This window comes from Stegodyphus dumicola, chromosome 3, assembly GCF_044657685.1.
Source record: "Stegodyphus dumicola isolate Sdum_Otavi_A_Nest chromosome 3, ASM4465768v1".
Classification (NCBI taxonomy): Eukaryota; Metazoa; Arthropoda; class Arachnida; order Araneae; family Eresidae; genus Stegodyphus; species Stegodyphus dumicola.
Window position 1 is genome coordinate 144242054 of NC_140770.1, and position 21607 is coordinate 144263660.

The 21607-nt window shown below is 34.2% G+C and overlaps 1 protein-coding gene across 10 annotated transcripts in view; it reads right to left on the bottom strand.

Annotated features, from left to right (window-relative positions):
- LOC118183479 (GATA-binding factor 2-like) overlaps positions 1–21607 on the bottom strand; it is a 550695-nt gene that overhangs the window by 130276 nt on the left and 398812 nt on the right. For all 10 annotated transcript variants that reach the window (XM_085813406.1, XM_085813403.1, XM_085813408.1 and 7 more), the window contains one exon: positions 21103–21408. In XM_085813406.1, coding sequence (XP_085669532.1) covers positions 21103–21322 — 220 coding nt within the window. In that variant the 5' untranslated portion in view covers positions 21323–21408. The remainder of the gene's footprint in view (positions 1–21102; positions 21409–21607) is intronic.

Genomic DNA, 21607 nt, shown 5'->3' on the forward strand with positions numbered 1-21607 from the left:
GCAATTACCAACAAACTGTGACTTATGTATTGTAAACATCGAGTCTCATAAAATGCTAGGCTTGCTTTTAAGCGTCATTCCGAGTGTTATTTTTTTTACGGCTATGAAGATCTCCGTCAGCAGTTAAAAAGTATTAAAGAAAAAGAAGAAAAGAAACAAGAATTTAAAATGTGTCTGGTGGTTTCATCATACCCTCTTCTCTGGTATTATGTTCCGCACTCAACCGAAATTTATATCGTCTTTCGCAGACCGTTTTGTCAAGGTTGAATGACACAAATGCGAAAAAGAAAAGTGTCTTTTTAAGTTTACTCATGCATATGGGAGACGACGCATCAATCGCACCTACCTAAGTACATGGAAAAGTTATTAGTTTGCATTTATGTGTGGAGAAACAAACACGCTTATATCCTTAAATGGCTTTTGTTGAGTCAACTTACTGCAAATAATTCTCAGTACTTAATCATGTTTGCATGGTTACTAAATAAAATACAATTTTAGTTACGACTGCTACACAAGACAGAGTATCTAAAGATTGATTTTCGTATTTCATCATCTATCTCAATTCAATATAATACACGGTTTTTTTAAGAAAGCTTTTATTGTTTTGAAAAAAAGAGATTAAAATTATGCTTAAATTGCCACCAATAAATCAAATTTCATAATCATTTAAAAAGTATTAATCATATATTTCGAAAAGGGGATTTTCAGTTTATACAGGTACATTTTTAGTTTAGATACTGAATAAGGTTGTTGGAAATCAGTTTACCTTTAAAACAGTACCTCCTATTGAAATTAAAATATTATATACAAACAACAATTAAAATAATAAATTTGGTCATTAAATTTAAAACTTATATTTATGTTTGTTTAAAAATAAAATCATTTTGAAGGAAACTCCGAAAAGTTCCCTTTCTTCTGAGAACAATAAACGAACACTTCTTTTGCTAAAAGATATACCACGTCCTACCGTTCTTTTAGCAAAAGAAGTAGGCTATGGAAGGATGTGCTATATCTAATCATGGTAAATCACTTGCGAGCTATCAGGCTAAGGGGAGGGATGCCTGCGTGGAGGCCATTATAAGATAAACTGGCTTGTATACACGTCGCAGATAAAGAAAACCATAAAAACGCTCATGCAGTGATCCCGTTTATTGGGATAACCGCGGACCGGATTACCAGTACTCAGAGACTTAACCGTTCAGCCGCTGCTCGGGTGTGCTAAAAGAAGGATTTGTTTTAGAATTTTTTAACGAAATTTTTTGTTTCGACATTTAAACACTTTTGAAATATTGTACAATATTTCTTTTTTAATTACCTTCAAAGATTTGCGTAATGAACCATTTTGCGATCCTGCGAACTACCTTTAGTCGAGATATATGCATTAAGTTTATGGCTATGTATCCTTAGAATGCCAATAGATAGCGGTAGTGCTTGTAAAAAGAAACCGTGATGTCATAATTATGTATATGTATCAGTTCGTCTTTGTTGTTCGTCAATAGACGTTGTGTGGAATAACGCTCTCTGTTTATTACTTTACCTTCGATCCAATCTGATTATTAGAGACTTACATATATTTTGTTTAATATGAAATATATGAAAATGTCTGTCTGTTGGAATTACATGAAAAAGAATATAAAAAGTTTTTAACCCCCCCCCAGTTATTTTTTATCCCTTGAATAATGTAAGGATCTTACAATGAAATAAGCAATAACTATGACATTTAATCCACACCTTTTTTGATATTTATGTTTCCGCCAGCTCTACAACTAAACGATGTAACTTCGAAAACGCTTGAAAATTATACAGCCGACCAAGTCACACGCGTCATCATTGGTCCGCCTTTATATGGCTACTATGTGGCGCAGTCCCCTTTCGGATTTCAGTTACCCTACATGAACACAGCTTTAAAGTTACGAATGTCCCCGGTAATTGACCAATAACCGACGCCGGTGAGTAGGATCTGCGCTGCTACGGATCGCGGTAATAGCATTCTGGGAGAAATAAATGTTGGGGGGAAATCTCCATTGGCCCACCCCCTCATTTAGAATTCAAATGATTCGAATCATCGGTCGCATGGGGAAGGCGGAGGTCTTGCTCTCCGAACGAGGATTATCTTACTGATGAATCCCCACATTTCAAAAGCTACGACACCTTTCAACGCTGCGAGTTTATGTATACACTGTGAAACGGGATGCTAATACTCAATTAAACAGAAGACTGAGGAATGAATTGGTCTTTCTGTAATTAAAACACCGGCTCGTAGTATTAAGACAGACGTTTCATTCCAGTTTCAAGGAAACATTTAGAAAGATTTTCGTGAAAGGCAGAGATCTTTCCACAATTCCTTCAGAGGGGCGGAAGAAAACATGCGAGCTTTAAAAAGAAATATGTAACCAGTTTAGAAGTAAAAAAATCCAGTCTTTACATAGAAATGAAATAGATAGTTTACTTCTGCTACTAATACTAGAAAGATACTGTTTAGTAGGTTTCTGCTGCTGCATGGATGATATTAGAAAACAATGCAAATTATTCAAACGAAAATCAAAAAAAAAAAAAAAAAAAAATTATTACAGATCTTCTGAGTAAAATTAAACAAATTTAATCGAAGTTAGTTTATTTATTTCATTCTAATTGATTAAATCTGAATTACAATCCACTTGAGAATTAATCATCTTGAAATCCTGATTAAATCTGAACTAATCCTCTTAAGAAAATAGCACTAATACGAGTTTCCCTTTCTGCCTCTGTGAAGAAAACGCAAAGCATAACATTAATTACCTGATTGACAAAACTGAATAGATTTATTAAAGGAGTTTATTTGCTTTCATAAAACTGTCCAGTCTTATCCAACTATTAACACGCATTTCACAATTTTGTATTTGAGATAGGTTAAATTACTTGAATATGGCGAAGCACACGTGGTGTTATCTGAATAAAGGGAGGGATGCCTTTGTGAAAGACTTTCTAAGGAAATGTAGCTGGTAATGACGTTGCACATAAAAAGACACATAAACAGCCCTCCATGCAGTAAGCCCGTTCGCTTGAAATCGAACCCTGATCCAAATCTCAGTATTCAACCAGTGGACCACTGTTGGGGTCTTTTGAAATTAAACTGACATTATAGAAATGCACTTCAATAAGCATAGGAATCTGAAGCAGTTTGCATAATTATACGCTATTACAATTTTCGTAGGAGTAATTTATTATAGTGTTATTCCTTTGTTGTTTATGTTATGATTATTATTATTATCGTTGTTATAATGTGAGTCTGTGAATCATCATGTTTCAAAGCATTCAAATTATGAATTACCATAATTTGAATATAAAGAAATGGTTTTCGAGCTTTACAAACACATTTTGAATAAATTAATACCTGACTTAATCCTATAAAATAATTCAGTAGTGAAGATGAATTAAGTGTTTTTACAAATAACCAAGCGTTATACCATGCCCAAAGAAAGAAATAATAAATTGAATAAAAGGAATAAACAAAATTTCTTCTGTAAATTAAGCGGTATTATTATTTCAAACTATATTAGAATTTTATAATAGACTATATATGTAAAATTATTCTATATATCTGTTTATTGATAAGCATAGTAAAGAAATGATCACGAGTGAGATTTTCCTTTCAGCACCACAAATTTCAGATAGCAACAAATGATGTCCGACCTTCACCCCTCTAGCGGCAAATCCCAGTCACAGTTCGTCAGCGACGCACGAAAACTGACTTCTAGACAGGCGGCATTAAAAAATTAGAATCCCCGTTTGTCGACTTACCCCTTTGCTGAAATATTCGTGGGTGTCGAAAGAGAAATAAATTGGTGTTAAACAGGGCAAAGACGAAGTCATCCAAACAGCAGCTGTCAAGGGAATATTAGACAGTATTAACTCAGAACAGATGGATGGTTTACTTTAATTTTTGCAGCCTCTTAAAAAAATCAAATGGTGATCGTAAAACAGAGGATTTTTCAATTTGAATGTTGGCAAATTCAAATTACCTTCTCTTCCTTAAAAATTTCTGATTCCCAATAACAGTTAATAAATATGATATTGCTTCTTACAGGTTTATGTAATGTTCTTTGAAATAACTTACCTTATTCAAAGAACAAGATCAGTAATATACAAGACCTGTGAAAAGAATTTATTAGTATTCCTATCTCAGTGCAAATCGGACCGTGTTCAGGGCAAATATCTTCTAAGATGGCTCCGATCTCCTTGGATTTCTAAAAACTTTAGAATTTCTTTGTCCAGGTTAAGCAAATCAAAGTTGCGATTCATAGTGTTCCATTATGCATGGAACATGCGGTACTGATACTGATTGTCCTCAGATGCTATAAAAGCAGATTAAAATCCAATTTGTTTTATGGAGGAAATTATCAAATCATTATATATTTATATCTGATTGTTGTTGGGGCTTCGTATACTAATAACGTGAAAGTGAAACGAATTACCAACCTCCGCAAAGACGCTGCATATTGTCATGTTGTATGTTCATGGAGCAGGAGCCCTTCCATACCCAACCCTGACTGTTGAGAGTTGAGATCTCTCATCAATCGTCTAAACATTCCCCCAAAGAACGCTAATTCCAGTTAGTCGACAATGAAGAAGAGCTGTTATTTGTCATTTTTATGTCTTGTCTTTTTATTGTCTTTTGTCTATGCAGTAGATGGCAGATTTCTACCAAAAGAGCATCAAATTGGATCATCAACAAAACAAATGATATTATACTTCCAGCGACTTTTTTTTTTTTTTTCAAAACAAAGAATTCCTAACGGGTAACGGGCTCAAACGAAGCCTTTCTTTATTAACTCAAGTCTGTACTTCAAGCTCTTGCTAACAACAGAACTTGCTACCAAAAACGCATTTATGAGTGCCGACTTTTTAAATAACATACAAACATATAAAACATTTTAACATATAAAACATTTTTAAATAAACATACAACCCTCTAGAGACTGAATTAATGGAAGTTCAACGGTTACAATGTCTCACAAAAGTGATGGGACACTTTTGCTTTACAAAAGGAAACTGTAATAAAATAAATTAAAAAAACATATAAAAATTTTTTGTGGGTGTGTTTCATACTTAAATTTAGTAACAATTATAACATAACATACATTTTCTCAAAATATTAAAATATTAATTTAATTAAAATAGAATTGTTTAGAACGGAGCAAAAAATGGCTCACATAAGTGATGGGACACCATTAGATACTACTACGTACTACAATAAAAATATTTTTGGGGGTTTTTATTTTTACTCAAAAGCAATTGGCAATAATTTATAAAATCGTTTTGAGTATTTCTCTACAGTTTGCTTTGGAATTCTTGTGTTTTTAGCTCTGTGCAGCCATGAATGCTAAACGAAAAGAAACTTTGCCTGAAATTCGAAAATTAGTTATTAATTACATATTGAACGTGGAAAATCTATTACAGAAACTGCTGAAACAGTTAACTTGAGTCATTCAACAGTTTTCAATATCATTAAACGATATAAAAAGAATCATGTGATTCAGGATAAAAGAAGACCTGGCCGACCATCAAAGCTATCCAATGGAATAAAGCGAATTATCGTTCGAAATATTAAAAAAAATTCAAAAATGAGTGTTTCTAAAGTTGCTGCTGATTTACAAGCATTATATGGAGTAATTGTTAATCCTGAGACTATTAGAAGAGTAATTCGATCTGCTGGATATCACGGTAGAGCAGCCAGGAAAAAATTCCTCCTTAGTGAAAACAATAGAAAACTCAGACTGGTCGCAAAATCCAACATAAATAAGAATTCTGATTACTGGAATGAAATTATATTTGCTGATAAGAGTAAATTTAATATATTTGGTTCAGACGGTAGAATCTTAATGTGGAGAAAGCCCAGGGAAGAATTTTGCAAAGAGAACTTGGTGCCAACAGTACAACGTGGTGGAGAAGGAGTTATGGTATGGGGGTGTATGTCGTCCGCTGGAGTAATATTGTTTTTATTGACAGTATAATGGATCATTACAAGTATATTGACATTTTAAATCAAAATTTGAAATCTTCAGCACGAAAATTGAACCTTCATAACGATTTTAAATTCTACCAGGACTATGACCCCAAGCACACTGCTTTGAACGTTAGACTCTGGCTGATGTATAACTGTCCTGAAATAATAAAAACACCACCACAATCTCCAGACTTAAATCCCATAGAGAATATTTGGCAAGAATTGGAATCAAGAATTCGCAAACACACCATTTCTTCAAAACAACAATTAAAATCGGTGCTTCGAGAAGAATGAGGTAAAATCACTCCAGAAATCACAAGAAAATTAGTCGAATCCATCCCAAAAAGATTATGTTACATAACATAATAAACATACATAACAGATAAACATGTTTTAATAGTAAAAGGAAATCCAACAAAATATTAAAACCTTTTAAAAAGTAAAATTTTTGGATAAATATTTGATGCAAAAGTAAGTGTCCCATCACTTATGTGAGCCATTCTTTGCTCCGTTCTAAACAATCGTATTTTTATTAAATTAATATTTTAATATTTTGAGAAAATGTATGTTATGTAATAATTGTTACTAAATTTAAGTATGAAACACACCCACAAAAATTTTTACATGTTTTTTTAATTTATTTTACTACAGTTTCCTTTTGTAAAGCACAAGTGTCCCATCACTTTTGTGAGACACTGTATGTAGAAATGATCTGTAACTACTTAATGGCTTGATAAGTCAGCAGATTCTGTGGACAAGTAAGAATAATTATATAAACGACACCCAACATTCTGGATTCAATTAACAACGAGGATACGATGTTTATTAAATGAATTTAAGAAGTTTTAAAACATAGAAAATCAACTCATTTTTTATCCTAAAATGTATTTTTATGCGTAGCGTATTTTCATTATATTCTTAAAATTCTAATTTAGAATGTAATTGTCAAGAACTGAATCCTAATCATCAGTAATATAATAAGTAATTATTACGGTTATTAATAAATCCTTCTCATAAAGTAATTGCAAATATTTAATAAAAACTTTCTAGCCCACTCAGCGGCCGAGCGGTAAAGTCGCTGAACACTGGTAGTTCGGTCCGAGGTTCGAATCCCGCGAACGGGCTGGCTGCATGGGTGTTTTCGTGGTTTTCCCCATGTGTAACGTGTATACGAGCCATTTTCCCTTAGAAAGTCCTCCACGAAGGCATCCCTCCCCTTAGGCAGATAGCCCTAGTGTGCTTTGCCATAATTAAATACACCAATACACCATAAAAACTTTCTGTCTGAATGCAAATATTTTTCATTTTATATTAATTAAGATTGCACGCCATATTATTTATTTGCACTTCAGTTCTTACCGTCAGTTCTAGTAGAAGTTACAAATCAATTATATTTAATTAGGGATTGGATTATTTAATTATGACAAAGCACACGAGGGCTATCTGCCTAAAGGGAGGGATGCCTTTGTGGAGGACTTTCTAAGGAAAAAGTGGCTCGTATACACGTTACACATGGGGAAAACCACGAAAACGCCCATGCGGCCAGCCCGTTAGCGGGATTCGAACCTCGAATGAACTCCCAGTGTTCAGCGTCTTTACCGCTCGGCCGTTGGTGGGCTATTTAATTAAGGAATGACCATCTAAGTTTAGAAACAGCGTACCGTAACAGCAATTCAATTATTGGCGCCATATCGTTCATGCTATTCCCGATTGGCAAGCTACATGATTTTTAATGAGTATTCGGGTTTTGCTAGTAACTTCACTTGGAAATCTCTCTTAAACTAGGTTAGTTGGTTATTTGAACATAGAAAGAACATGAGAGCTATTTGATTAAGATGCTTTCATAGAGAACCTTTGTAAAGAGAACCTAGAAAACTACGAAAACCAACCATGCAGCATAGGTTAGACTTCGCAACAAACAATTAGTATTTAACAATCTTCAAATGCTAGGCAACTGATGAGGCTCCAATTAAATCTCCAATTTAATATTTTATTTGTAAATATTTAAAATATTGTTGTATTCTTAGACACAAAAAGCAGAATTAAAGTTTTGTTAACTCGTTAGTAAACTACCAAGCCGTAGTGCAAATGAATATTCAATTTCTTTTGCAATAATTGTATTCACTTAATATTCTTGGAATATGAGCTAAAGAAGGAACGTGTTCGGAAGATTAAAGAAGTGTTTAATTCTGCAATTGCCCGAGTAGTTGACTTGTAAATGGCTGTAAATTAAGCAGTTGACTTTTAATCTTACGTTTTCAGTCAGAAAACGTATTTCAAATGTTTTGTATTGCATGACAATGCATCTTTTCATTATTCAATAACCAGTCGGAGAACCGCTTGTGTTCCGAAAATAAGTATGTATATTCAATCGTCCTGCATGTTCTTCAAATTTGTCTTCTTGTGATTTTTTTTCTTTCCCCAAAACTAAAGTTGCCTCTCAAAGGAAAGTTTTTTGACATTGAACAGACAAAAGGAGTCTGACATCTACTTTTAGAGGCATGTCAAAAACAGATCTCTACAAGCCTTCTCTTCCATTACATGTTGTGCAGTCAGACAAAAAGTTGCATCAGCGTAAATTCTATAATCTATTTTTATTACACTCTGATTACTTTATTAACATACAGTGAATATATACTAAATCTCTTACTTCAGCTTAAGTAATTCGGAATTTTTGACGGAACTAGGACTTAGAAGATAAGGCAAATTAAATATTTCGATAACCCAATAAATTCAAGGTCGAAGTTTCAGTATTTTATTTTCGGACGGAGGGGGGGGGGATTTTTTTCAGTTTTGGTCCATTATCCTAAGTATATTTGCTTCGATTCTTTATTTTTCCATAAAAGCGAAAAATTTACGCATGGTATACATATAACGCATAGCTTCAAATTAAAATTTAATAATATGCAGAGTGGTTATAATTAAAGGAATTGAAACGGTCATAAAAGTAAAACTACTCGATCAAATGTTATCAAATTTGGTAATCGTGTAAAGGAGATCATGGGAATTTATTTTCCGCGAAAAAAAGGAAGTTCGAAACCTCACCACCAGGGGAGAAATGGCGCTGTACGCAATGTTGTTAAACGAAATATGGGTCGGAATCTAACTTAACCTTTTGTTACACGGGTTTAATATGTTGTATACCCTTAAGAAACTTTGAAGTAAGCGAATTACCATTTAAAGGCATTAAATTCGATAAACGTCAAGTGCACCATCCGTGTAAGTGAGAAATTCGTCCGTGAAAACCACGATTTAGCGATTAGAAAATTTGAGATCGCAAATCACTCTCATAAGTGCGTACAATCTGAAAATCGTTTTCTTACAGATCGCTAATTTGTAATTTTTGAAGCCTGAATTCGGCACTAAAACATGAAGATACTGATTCAAAACGCTTTTAATTGGTTTGGGCCAAATAAATTCCTCATATTATCTATCTAGTTTCATTGCATTCTCCTATGCATTCGATTGCATAGCAGTCATTTCACACCGTTTAGTGTTGAATGACAGCTAGTTTTATAACTGAACCATTTTCCTCTGAATAGCAGTCGACAGCTGGACTACCGTGATTGCAGCTCACTTAGAGTCAATATTAAAATGTTTCGTAATACATGAACTGCAATAACGTGGCATTTTAGATACTACGATTTTTATGCAAGGCTGGGCCACACCTCACGAGTGTAGCACAGTTACTTAGGCAACATTTCACGAATAAACGTCTTACCAACCTTCCCGTCTTCCCACCAGACCTCAACCTCTGTGACTTTTGGCTATGGGGTTATCTCAAAAGCACTGTTTATGGTGATAATCTAAACAATTTGGCAGAAATGAAAAATGTGATACACTGATAACATTCCTCCTGATATGCTAAAAGCTGCTGATGAGAATGCAGTAACAAGATTTAACTTGCTTTCGGAAAATACTGGACGCTACATTGAACATGCTTTGTAACACGTTTCGGAAAATATTAAAAACATTTTAAACAGATGTTTTCGTGTTTTATTTCATTTAACAATATTGTATACAGCGCCATTTTCCCCCTGGTGGTGAGTTTTTGGACTCTTTTTTTTTCCGCAGAAAATAAATTCCCATAACCTCCTTTACACGATTCCCAAGTTTGATAACGTTTGGTCCGGTAGTTTTCCTTTTATGACCATTTCAAATTGAAACTTTAATTATAACCACCATGTAAATTAAACTTTAAAAGTTTGACAGTTTGGTTCAAGTCCCAGCTTTAAAAATATATATATAAACATAATCTTTTAGATTAATCCTCTTAGAAAGAATGTTTTAAGAAGCTAATTTTTCTCTCGCGTTATAGATTGTAAATTAATTAAATTACGTTTTAGAACATTATATCGTATCATAAATGGTGAATCCCATGATTTTCTCAGTCGAAGTATTTGAAGATTCGGGAGTTTATCCAGTATTGTATGTGGATGTCACCTAAAGGCGTTTTTTTCCCCTCCTGATGAAACAGCGGCCGAGCGGTAAAGTCGCTGAACACTGGTAGTTCGGTCCGAGGTTCGAATCCCGCGAACGGGCTGGCTGCATGGGCGTTTTCGTGGTTTTCCTCATGTGTAAGGTGTATGCGAGCTAGTTTCCCTCAGAAAGTCCTCCCCGAAGGCATCCCTTCCCTTAGACAGATAGCCCTAGTGTGCTTTGTCATAATTAAATAAACCAAAACCTCTTGATGAAACCAGTCTTTCCTTTAATCTCATACCTTCAAAATATTTAGCCTCTTAAGACTGATAAAGGCTCTGATCAGTCTTTTCTTTCAACTCATACTTTCAAAATATTTAGCCTCTAAAGACGGATAAAGGCTCTGACGAAATACTTCGTGAAGAACTTTCTAAGGGAAACTAGCTTTCATACACGGTACACATGAGGAAATTCACGAAAACGCCCATGCAACCAGCCCGTTTACCGGGATTCGAACCCCGGAGTGAACTACCAGTGTTCAGCGACTTTACCGCTCGGCCGTTTGTGGGCCTTTATGAAATGGAAGGCGATAACTTTATTTAAAATGTTTGTCAGAAATATCAAGATGTTTCGAAAAGTTGGATGCTTTTTAATATACTTGCATAATGCCTAAAGAGAAAGAGCAAGAATAAAGTAGAATGCCTGAAGAAAAAGAGAAGAAAAAATAAATTTTTGCGTAAAATTTAGTATTAGTATTTTTTTAAATTTAAAACCTGTTAATCTTATATTTGACTCTTGCGATTTCAAAAATAAAATATTTGGCTAAAATATGAATAACATTTTAAGAAACCAAATGTAGGATAAAATTGTGTAAAGCAATAGGCACAATGATAAAACTGTTTAAAGCAGTGTATGCAAGTCATCCTAAGTTAAAATGTCGGTTATACATCTCTCTTATTTATATATATCTTTTCTGAACGGAACATTGAAAGGCCTGTTAACTGTGCTTTACTGTATTTTCTCTTTTAATATATGCAGTTTTCAAACGCACCGTAGTCTGGGTTACAAAGTATTCTTCCGAAAGAAACGCAATTCAAATAAATAAAATCAATCTGGTAAATTTATATTGATAAATATATTTAAAATGCTCAGTTCGAAGGAATAAATAGAAAACTTTAAAACAATTATCTGAAGAGACAATGCAACACAAGCAATTAAAATAAAAGTATAAAAATTTTAAAATTACCTAAAATAATAACTGTGACAAAAATATATATATAAAGAAAACTATTTGAAAAAAATAAACTCTGCACCTTTATTTACGCAGTTCGAATAGGCAAATAGAAATTTTTAAAACAGTTATTCGAAAAAACCACGCAACTTAAACAATTAAAATGAAATTCGAAAAAGAAAAAAATTACTTAAAATAACAACAGTTATAGTTAAAAATATAATATAAAAAACGCAATTTGAATTTTGTCAATCGGCACAGTAGAACGGAAGATATAGAACTGTCCTTTTTTTTTTTTTTTTTTTTTTTTTTTTTAGCAGTGTACATACAGGCTGTTCTATACTTACAATAGCACTGGGAATACTCTTCAAAGTCATCCCGTGTTTACAAAAATCAAGTACAGCAACGTTATCGCTCATGTAAGACACATTCATTGAGAATGTCATCAGTGTAAAAATAAATGCAATGGATCTTTCTTTTAGACTCTGTGAGTCAATTATATTCTGGACTTATAAACTAAGACTTTTCAGAAACCGCTACTAGATCTGGTCATCGGCGGATTGTAGTGATCCGGTTATGAGGATAGAATCAACCTGCAATGTATCTATGGTCAATCTACAATGCACCGACAGTTTGGAATCAATCTATGACAGAATCTATTTCAGCGCTGATGCGAAGGATGAATCTAACCGAAAATGCGATAAATATTTTCTCTTATAGATCTTTCTATATTTTTCTTTGTACTTAATTGTGAGAAATTTAGTGACACATATCAATTATGTTCTTCGCTTAAACCCATTATCTTAAATAACTCGTATATAAAAATTAAGTAGGCGTCATGTCTAGTCACCGTGGGATCGCTCTTCACTCTCTCAGCAATTTAGCCGATGTCCTAGAAATGGGCGATTAAGATATTACTTTGATATTGGATTTACGGGGCACTCTTTATCTTTAGTGAGCTTATAGTGATGTTCTGATTTATCTCAGTTATCTGATAGTAACATCAGATCAAGTCCACTAATTCAGCGTTCCCAAGAGGGCAAGGGTTGTACCTTTTGTTGGCTCAGTCCTTGGGCATCTTATAGATAGATTACAGTGTATAATTAAATAAATGAGTATTGGTGTACTTCATTAATTATTTTAGAAACTACAATATATAAGAGTCTGAAAGGTTTCACATTTTAAATGACGTCCAAAGGGGCTTTTGTTTTTAACGTTTTGAGTGCTATCTTTTATTTATTAAATATCATGTTATACGTACTCAAACCATAAAATTCGGTTCAACAGCAATATCGCAAAATAATTTAAAAATGAGCATATCTTTAGAATTTCGGATACACAGTCTCGCGCGCTGGAGATAAAAATATTCTCGTTTTCGTTAAGTATTGCCATTGCTCGCTTTGAAATCGTTTAGTTTGTTAATCAAAAATTCGATGAAGTGTTACAAAAGTATGAAATCGACAATAAAACAAATTTCAAATTCAAATTAAGGCTTCCACATGCCCATATTCTACGGAAGATTACATTATTCAAAATTGGATTGCTCTAGGTACCGTTGTTTTATCACAATGCAAGAAACACATACATTCATACAGATTCTTTATTATTTAATTTCTTTCAATAAATACAGGGACGATAATATTTATTGGCAACCATTTGAAAAGTGATTCGTCGTTTATAGTTTTCAACGCAAAATGCCAAAACGAAATTAATGGTCCTTCAGAACAAATTGCCCCTTTAGACTAATAAACATTAAATATCAGGGTGTAATGGATTCGGATGATAGTAACTTTAGTGTTCTTTACAGAAACTACTATTTTTGCAAGTTCGAAAGTAATAAAAATGCATGTTCATTCTGTTTTTTTTTTTTTTTTTTTCTTTGCAATTAATAATGAGAAGTTTAGTGCTTCGTTTAAAGATCCACCATGCAGAAAAAAACTGTATGCTTCATAATTCTGCGCAGAATACTCCATTAAAGCGAAGAAAGCTTATTTTGACCAGGTGTTTGACTCAGCAAATGAGGCCCAAAAAAAAAATGCGTTAAAGCGAAATGTTCTAGTAGAGGCAAAACGGTGCAGAGGAGCTAAATGAATGAAAATTCAGATTAATAACACTCGGATTTTCCCAAGAAGTCTGAAAGCTCATTTTTAGGAAGTTTCTGGATTATTTCATGCCAAAAACATTGCGGAAAGGGAAGAAAGAAGGAGTACTGGAGCAGCGCAGGGTGTGGGGGGTAAAAACCTTCCAAAATCCGATGCTTAATTTTTATGCTGCGGCATATCAACTTTTGCCATCAGCTAGCCTCCCCTCCGTACTTTAATTTCTCTCGTTTAAGCGCGTGAGTGTTGTTTCATTTTTTGTTATTTTATTTGTTAATTTCTTGTGTTTTTCTCGCCAGATCCGCTAACGCTGAGTAATCATCATTTTAATAGAACAGAAAACGAAGCCGAAAATATGCCGGCGATTATCACACACGACTCTGTGAAGAAAATGTTGCCCCGCTTCCCTTGCCCCCTTCGCCAACCCTCTTTGCCATAAAAAGCTATAAGATGAATCATGCAGGGAAGAAAAAAGTTTCAAATATGTAATGATTGCAAAGAAAGCAAAATATTTCATTTATTTTTTTTATAAGGATGTGGAATTAGGGCTTTAGTTCCTGGTTTTCGAGGCAGATCCAATTACACAGAATGAAGTAAGTCTCAGATTTCTGCCACCGCACTTTTCTTCGCGAATGTAAGAGGAAAAAATTGGTATTCTGATTTATATGTCTCTTGCCAGAAGAGTAAATACTCATTCCAATTGGAATATATATATATATATATATATATTTTTTTAATCTTTTAATGCTGTCGTCTTTGTTAGGTAGTTTACCGATATGAATTCTTTTGAAGAGCAGAATTTTTCAGAACTAGGCAAAATTCAATCTTTGTTTGATGCTGAATTTATAGAAAAACCCCATAAATTCAGCTTTGAAACCATTTCTTTTCTTATTAAAAATGTGCGATTCATTCTTTAAAGACCCCATTTCAGCTTTCATTGCTGCGCGTATTTATGGCACTTTTTTACCCTCGTGATTTAACATACTTCAGCTAAATTGAAATCCCAATCCTTCGATAACTTCCGTATTCGGGATTTAAAAGAAAAATGGTTCCAAACGCAAGAAAAATAATTTTATCTAAGTACAAATGTTTGTTTCTTTTTCTTCTGTAATCAAAGTTTCGGTGTTATTGTTATGTGGATCCAAGTAAGTTACATATGAGCTACCCGCAATATTTAATTCTTGTGGAAACGAGACCAAACTTTTGCCTGCTGAAAAACGATTGAAATTTTTATTAAAATGAAACCGATTGCTTTATCTTATAATTCGTTTAATGTTATTTGTACTGTTGATTTAAAATACGCGAATAAATGCAAAAATTGAAAAATTACCAGAACTATATATTTTTATCTTATTGGATTCCTTCACATTTTTCCAGGTTCCCCCTTCCACGTATAGGTTTTACGTACGTCAAAAAATTAGTATGAATTTCAGAAAGTTTATTTACCTAATTATATGAAAATTATTATTTTAGTTTTATGCATTTTTATAACAAAATATTAAAACTATACTTTAAAAAAGTAAATGTTAATTTTGTAATTTGGGGGGAATAAAAAGGGGGGAATGATATTATTCAAAAGAACATTTAACGTTTTAATTTGAAAAATCATATAATTTGAATAGTTTAAACTTAAAAGTTAATGATCGAATTCAAATTTACTAGACTAAAACGACTTGAGTGATAATTAAAAAACAATGCCCTTTTCTATCTAAATATTTTAATTAAAATTCAGTACAGAAGCTGAGGCAGCTCTTTCTTCACTCACGTTAGATATTTATAGATATTTTCCATATTGTATGGAGTATTGATTACTGCATGGAGTACATAACTCGTTGTAAGAATTGCAAAATATTATTCTCCCTAAAATACAACTAGGAATATCTGAAACTTTTTCGAGTATTTTAATTTATTTCAAATATGATAATAAAAATTTTACGAACTCTGTTCTCTGTGCAGAAAACGATTTCTGAACTCAAAAGATTATATTACCTAAAACAAATACGAAGAATTCACAAATATTTCTTTTACTCTATTGGAATGGATTTCTTTGATCCTCAGCAAGTGAGTGGATTTGAAAATTCTCGTCTGACGAATGCTCAGGATGTTCGATTGGATCGTTTCCGACAGCCGATCGCTGGGAGGTAGATGCGCGCGTCTAGTTGTGCCGTAATGATGTTTGGCACAAGCAACCGTTCGATGGAAACCATGCTCTTGCATCTGCTTAATGGCTTTCTATTTACGGTTACCTCTGCAGGCGACACCCCTCTGGCAGATACGGGGATGCAACTGTATATGCCAGAGAGGGTATTTGCAAAAGTGAAAATTTTTCCGATTCAATCAACTTATTTCTCGTATATAGGTACTATATACATGGGTTCGTATGGGCGCGCGTATGTGTAGGGGGAAAATTATAATACATGCAGATAAATTTATTCAAATTATTTAATTAAAAATATTTTAATTTCTAGACCTCAAATGAGGAGAACTTTTTTAGAAAATCTGGATTTGAAAGTATTCCATTTGTGGAAATTTTGCACTATTTGAGCTTTCTCACTGTTTTGATTTCACAAATCGTATGTTTTAGCTTAACCCTTTCAGCCCCAATTTATTTCGTAAAGACGTAGCACGTGGCTTCCCTTATAATAAACAAATTCACTAAGCATCTATTAGAAGATGCGTGAGATAATTTTCAGAGAAGATTTTCAAATCTCTCCCACATGCATGTAATTCCCTCTAAGCTTCTTTAAACATCTACTGGCACTTATATATCACATTGGGGCTGAAAGAGTCAAAACAGCTCAAAATAGAAGACTTGAAAAAAAAAAAAAAAAACACTTTAGTGACAAAAATATTTGATATTACGCTGAGAATATTCCATAGATATTCTACCTACCTCTCCATTTATAGAATTTAATTCCGAAAGGAAAATGTTTTGATCAATTTCGGATGACCCAGGGTTTTTTTCGAACAAAGGCATTAATCATAACATAACTTGTAGAGAAATTAGGCTATTTTGAAGCAGGAGATGTGAAAAATGTGCAATGCCCTCATTGGGACTCAAACCCTCGACCTCTCGAATACGCGCCGAGTGTGTTTCCAATTACACCACGAAGAAACGCGAAGAGGGGAGAGAAAATACGTTATAAACTGATGCCAATTATAATATGAATTATATATTATAGTAAGTTTTTGAGATGCCTATTGAATTCTTTTGACTTTCCTAGATCTGAATCATGAAAATTCTTTACAATTGCAACAAATTATCAAATTTCTAAGGCAGCTTCGAAATTCTGAAATTCCCAAAATGTGCATTTTTTTAAAATTCATTCAAATTATTTTCGAATAGAAATTCATTCCACCAAATCGAATGGGAAGCGCATCCTGAAGTAAATACGCTCCTATGTGACACGCGACAGCGAAATATAGGAAGAGAACAAAACTTAAATCTAGATATTTCCTTTTCCAAAAGAGTGAATGTTTGTTTTCAGTACTGTCGTAAAACTCCCAATCGCGAAAACGTTTTGAGTTCGAAATTCAGGAACATCATTAATTTGCAGCTATTGATTTCTGAACTGGGACGCCCTGTATGCATTTCTAATTTCATCGGTCAAAACAAAGTTTCAATTCGTATTCTTCAAACGAGTTTTCCTATTGTTTCCACTCGCTGTCCAAGCTTTCTAAGAGACGCATGTGTTACAAGACTGCTTTTTAATTCCCATTATTAACCACCTTCAAACACAAACCATGACCGAATAGTTGTTCAGAAGTTGTCAAACTACGAGGTCCAGGCTTGCACTATCGCAGCATATCAGCCAGGTTTTGGAAAGAAAGGTGGAAGGAATGAGAAGGAGGAGATGTTATTGTATCCCGAACCTGCGCCTCATACCCGTTCCGGGTTTTGAATTCTGTAATTAGTGTTTCCCGAAATACGACTGCCTTCAGAGTATATAGGTTGCGAATGCTTTGTGCTTCTCCCGCCCGCCGCGCCGATCGCTCTTCAAGAGTTGACTTGTGAAATATGAATAACGTATTGACTTGTGATCTGCTATGCCAGAAAAAGAATGAAACGCCAATCATTATCTGCTTTCTTTACAGCCTCGTCGTTGTTATTGTTCGCTAGGAGGTAATAACTCTGATAAATTTATCAAGCTCGTAACCTTTTGGGAAAAGAAGATAAGTTCTTTGCTGTTTTCTCGCATAACTGCACTTCTTGTTCCATGAATTGACTGCTGCAAATCTTTAGAACAAAACAAAAAGCATGGACGGAATAATTTGAATTTCGTCATACACTGTAGGGTATCCTTTAGCAAGAAAAACTTTTCTGAGTCTAATTGGCATTAATCAAATTTGCTGTTACTGAGCTAGATGGGGAGTTCCATTCTTGTTTACGAGCAGTTATCAAGTCATTTTTATTAGAAATGTGCCTGTATTTAACATTTTTATCAATTGCTTCCCATAATTCTCAGTAGGATTGAGGTAGGTGATTGAGGAAAATTTTCGATAATATCCACAGCCATGCATTTAGGGTTGTATGTTTAGGATCATCATGAAAACATAATTCTTATTCAAACCCATTTTTATCCCACTGGACCACAAATTATTTTTTAAATATCGATGTAAAGCTACTGATTCACAGTGGCATTAATGATGACTAAATTACGAACCCCATGCAACCCAAACAAGCACCCCTTTTACCTTCCCGTTTCACTGTTAGTAGTAAATTCCCTGGACTCATTGTTAAAGCACTTATGCTTAAAAGTAAAGTTTAAACGACCGTTAGGAAACCTTTTATCGCGTATCTGTTAATAATAATGAAACAATCTTTCAATTTAGGGTTTTAAATTCAAAGTGCTATTAATTAACCTTTATTTTAGGCATCAGCTTGGAAAGTTACATACTTATCCTACATGAATAAAAAATTATAGAACAAAAGGCGACGTTAGTTGTTTGATGCATTAAATGGCTAACATTTTAGAAAAACTAAATACATTCTAGAACACAGCTCACCAATATCAGATCACCAAGAAAGACCTTCGTTAAAAATTATTGTGCAATAAATAATAAAAATATTAACTATATAGTGATTTACTCAGAAAATAACGTGGGTGTTATTCCCCCTTTTCTTGCGTATCTTAGAAGGATTTTCAATAGTTATAGAGACATTAGGTATTTGGGAAGCAGGAGATGTGAAAAATGAGCAACGCCTTCGCCGAGAATCGAACCGCGGACCTCTGGAATACGCGCTCAGCGTGCAGACCACTACACTACGAAGGCATGCTAAGAAGGCGGTAGAAATACCTTATATACTTGCTTTTTTAAAGGGCGACTGAGGTTTTTAGGGAATCCAATCGGCAAGTCCTGGTGGGGAGAATCATCATCCACCACCCTTTTAGTCCGGGCGCCACTGTAGAGACATTAGGTATTTTTTGGAAGCAGGAGTCTTGAAAAATGAGCCACGCCTTCGCCGGGAATGTAACAGCGGACCTCTGGAATACGCGCCCAGCGTGCAGACCACTACGCTACAAAGGCATGCTAAGAAGACGGAAGAAGTACCTTATATAATTTTTTAAATTACTCTAGAGATGTTTTAAAATTACGTTTACCATTAGAGAAAGAATACGAAATTCCTATCCATTCATATAATGTTTTATTGGATTTATTCAGTTTCGTAATGCGTGTACCAAACAAGATGGAAAGAAAAACCTTACCACAACCTGAAGTGTAAAAGAATGTTGTTTTTAGGCTGATAACCTGGCTCATTAAAAACAAAGTAAAAGAAACTTGTTAAATCCCTCACAAAGCCTTCTTAAACACACATGTTTAGAATAACTGTAGGAAACTTATTACTGCTTATTGTGTCTTTCAATGTCACCGTCAGAAGTGAGTCCAAACAATTAGTCAGAAGGCTGTCTCCAAACAATCGGCCCATCTGTCAGGTGGAAACCGCAACGAGAGTTTGAACACAAGACGCGAAAGAGTTGCAATAGAGAAATCTTGGAAGTACGTCTAATACATATTTGCTGGCGGGGGAGGAAGGAAGTCCGATAACAATATATTTTTCAAGATAATTGAGCGACACTAGAATCTTATTAGAAAGTGTTTTTTAGAATCAGAGATTTAGAAACTCTTAAAAAGAAGATAGTAACTCTTATATTTAATACAAAGGTATAAAAGCAGTTCGGTCTTATTTATACAAGTTTACTTAATCACATAGGGGTTATATATCGATAGCCTAAGAGCCAAACAAGGTATCAATTAATCGTTAAGACAAACAATTTTCACCAGATACAAATTTTGAAAACTGAATTTTTTGGATTCATATAAAAGCTCATTAAATTAGTAGCATTAATAAATATGTACTCTTCGAAACATAGAATTATATTTTTCAAGTGTGACTTAAATAAGAAGAAAATTCAAATCAGGGAGGTTTACTCTGCCTGTGAGCATTATGTTCGAATTTCTCTGGTGACAGAGTGGCGTCTGAAGAGATTCTGATTCAGATTCTACAAGATATGGTTTGACGCTTAAGTTTGTAATTTTTACACTCCTGATACGTGAAATTCCTTTTCCATACATAACAATGTTGTGTCTTGCGTGTTTAAATCAGTGATAAGATGCATTTTATGCAGTCTCCAAAAATGATAATTGTAAAAATATATCAACCTAACATAAGTTTACATTCTGATAATATTACTGTCCTTTTAAGAAGCATCACAATAAACGCAGCTACACAGCAGTTCGGGCTTATTCACTTTCGCGTAATTAAAAAAAAAAATTTTTTAATTCATTTTCACTGCGAAAATATTCCCTGTTATATAATAATGCTTATATGTGGGTGAAAGTTTTGAGATATTACTCAACTGGATATAAAAGTATGACAACCTGAGATTTAAAATCAAATTTTTAAATGTTTCAAACTAGTTCTAGTAAGTTTAAATATTATATCAATTGACATGTTTACTAAAAAAAAAAAAATTCGGGGGGTAGAAATCAAGCAATATATAAAAAGTAAATACAAATAATTAACTAATTTTCCCTATTTCATACAAATTGTAAAAATGTGGAAAATAAAACACATGGGTCCAGTTCCTGCGCGGTAATCTTCACTTTTCCAGCTTATCGCCATAGTTATGTTCGCCATTCCTTCCGGTCGCCGCCAACAAAATGTTGACAAGTAATTTACTTGCATAGAAATGTGGCTTTGAATGCATTGTTGACAAACTCACAATCAATTTTTACCATACTGTTTCGCTACGTCCACTTTTATAATCCTCTAACGGAAAATCATAGCGGGTTGTCGAAAGAGAGTGGGCGATGTTTTGGCGTTGGATTTGGCATGCATCTTATGAAAAATGAGAGATTCTTACCGTGTGGTGGCCTGTAACTGTGAACCGCGCGGGCCGCTGCCGGACTGGCGTAGTAGCTGGCCGGGTTGACGGGATTCCCGTTGCTGTCGAGGGAGTGGAAAAACACGTCCACATCGTCGGGTGCTAACAGGTTACCGGAACCGTCGATGCCGGCGCTACCCATACGGGGCCCGTCATAGGGCCACCGGTGGCCCTGGCCCTGGTCGCCCGACACGTCCATTGGCTTCTCGTTGGTCGCTCTCCGTTAGAAATGGCTAGCGACCATTCAAATCGTTGATTTGATCACGTAGCTCGTCTCGCAGTAACCTGCAAAAAACATCATAAATATTAACAACAATTAAATTATCCAGCTAAATACAGAATCCTTAATAGCTGACATTAAACTAATATAGCACTTTCATAGCAGAGAAGGTCTCAGCTCGCAAAACATAAACAATTAGTAAATCGAAATTTTTTGTTAGATACAATAATTGAGACAACTGCAGCAATTTTATTCAATGCTCTA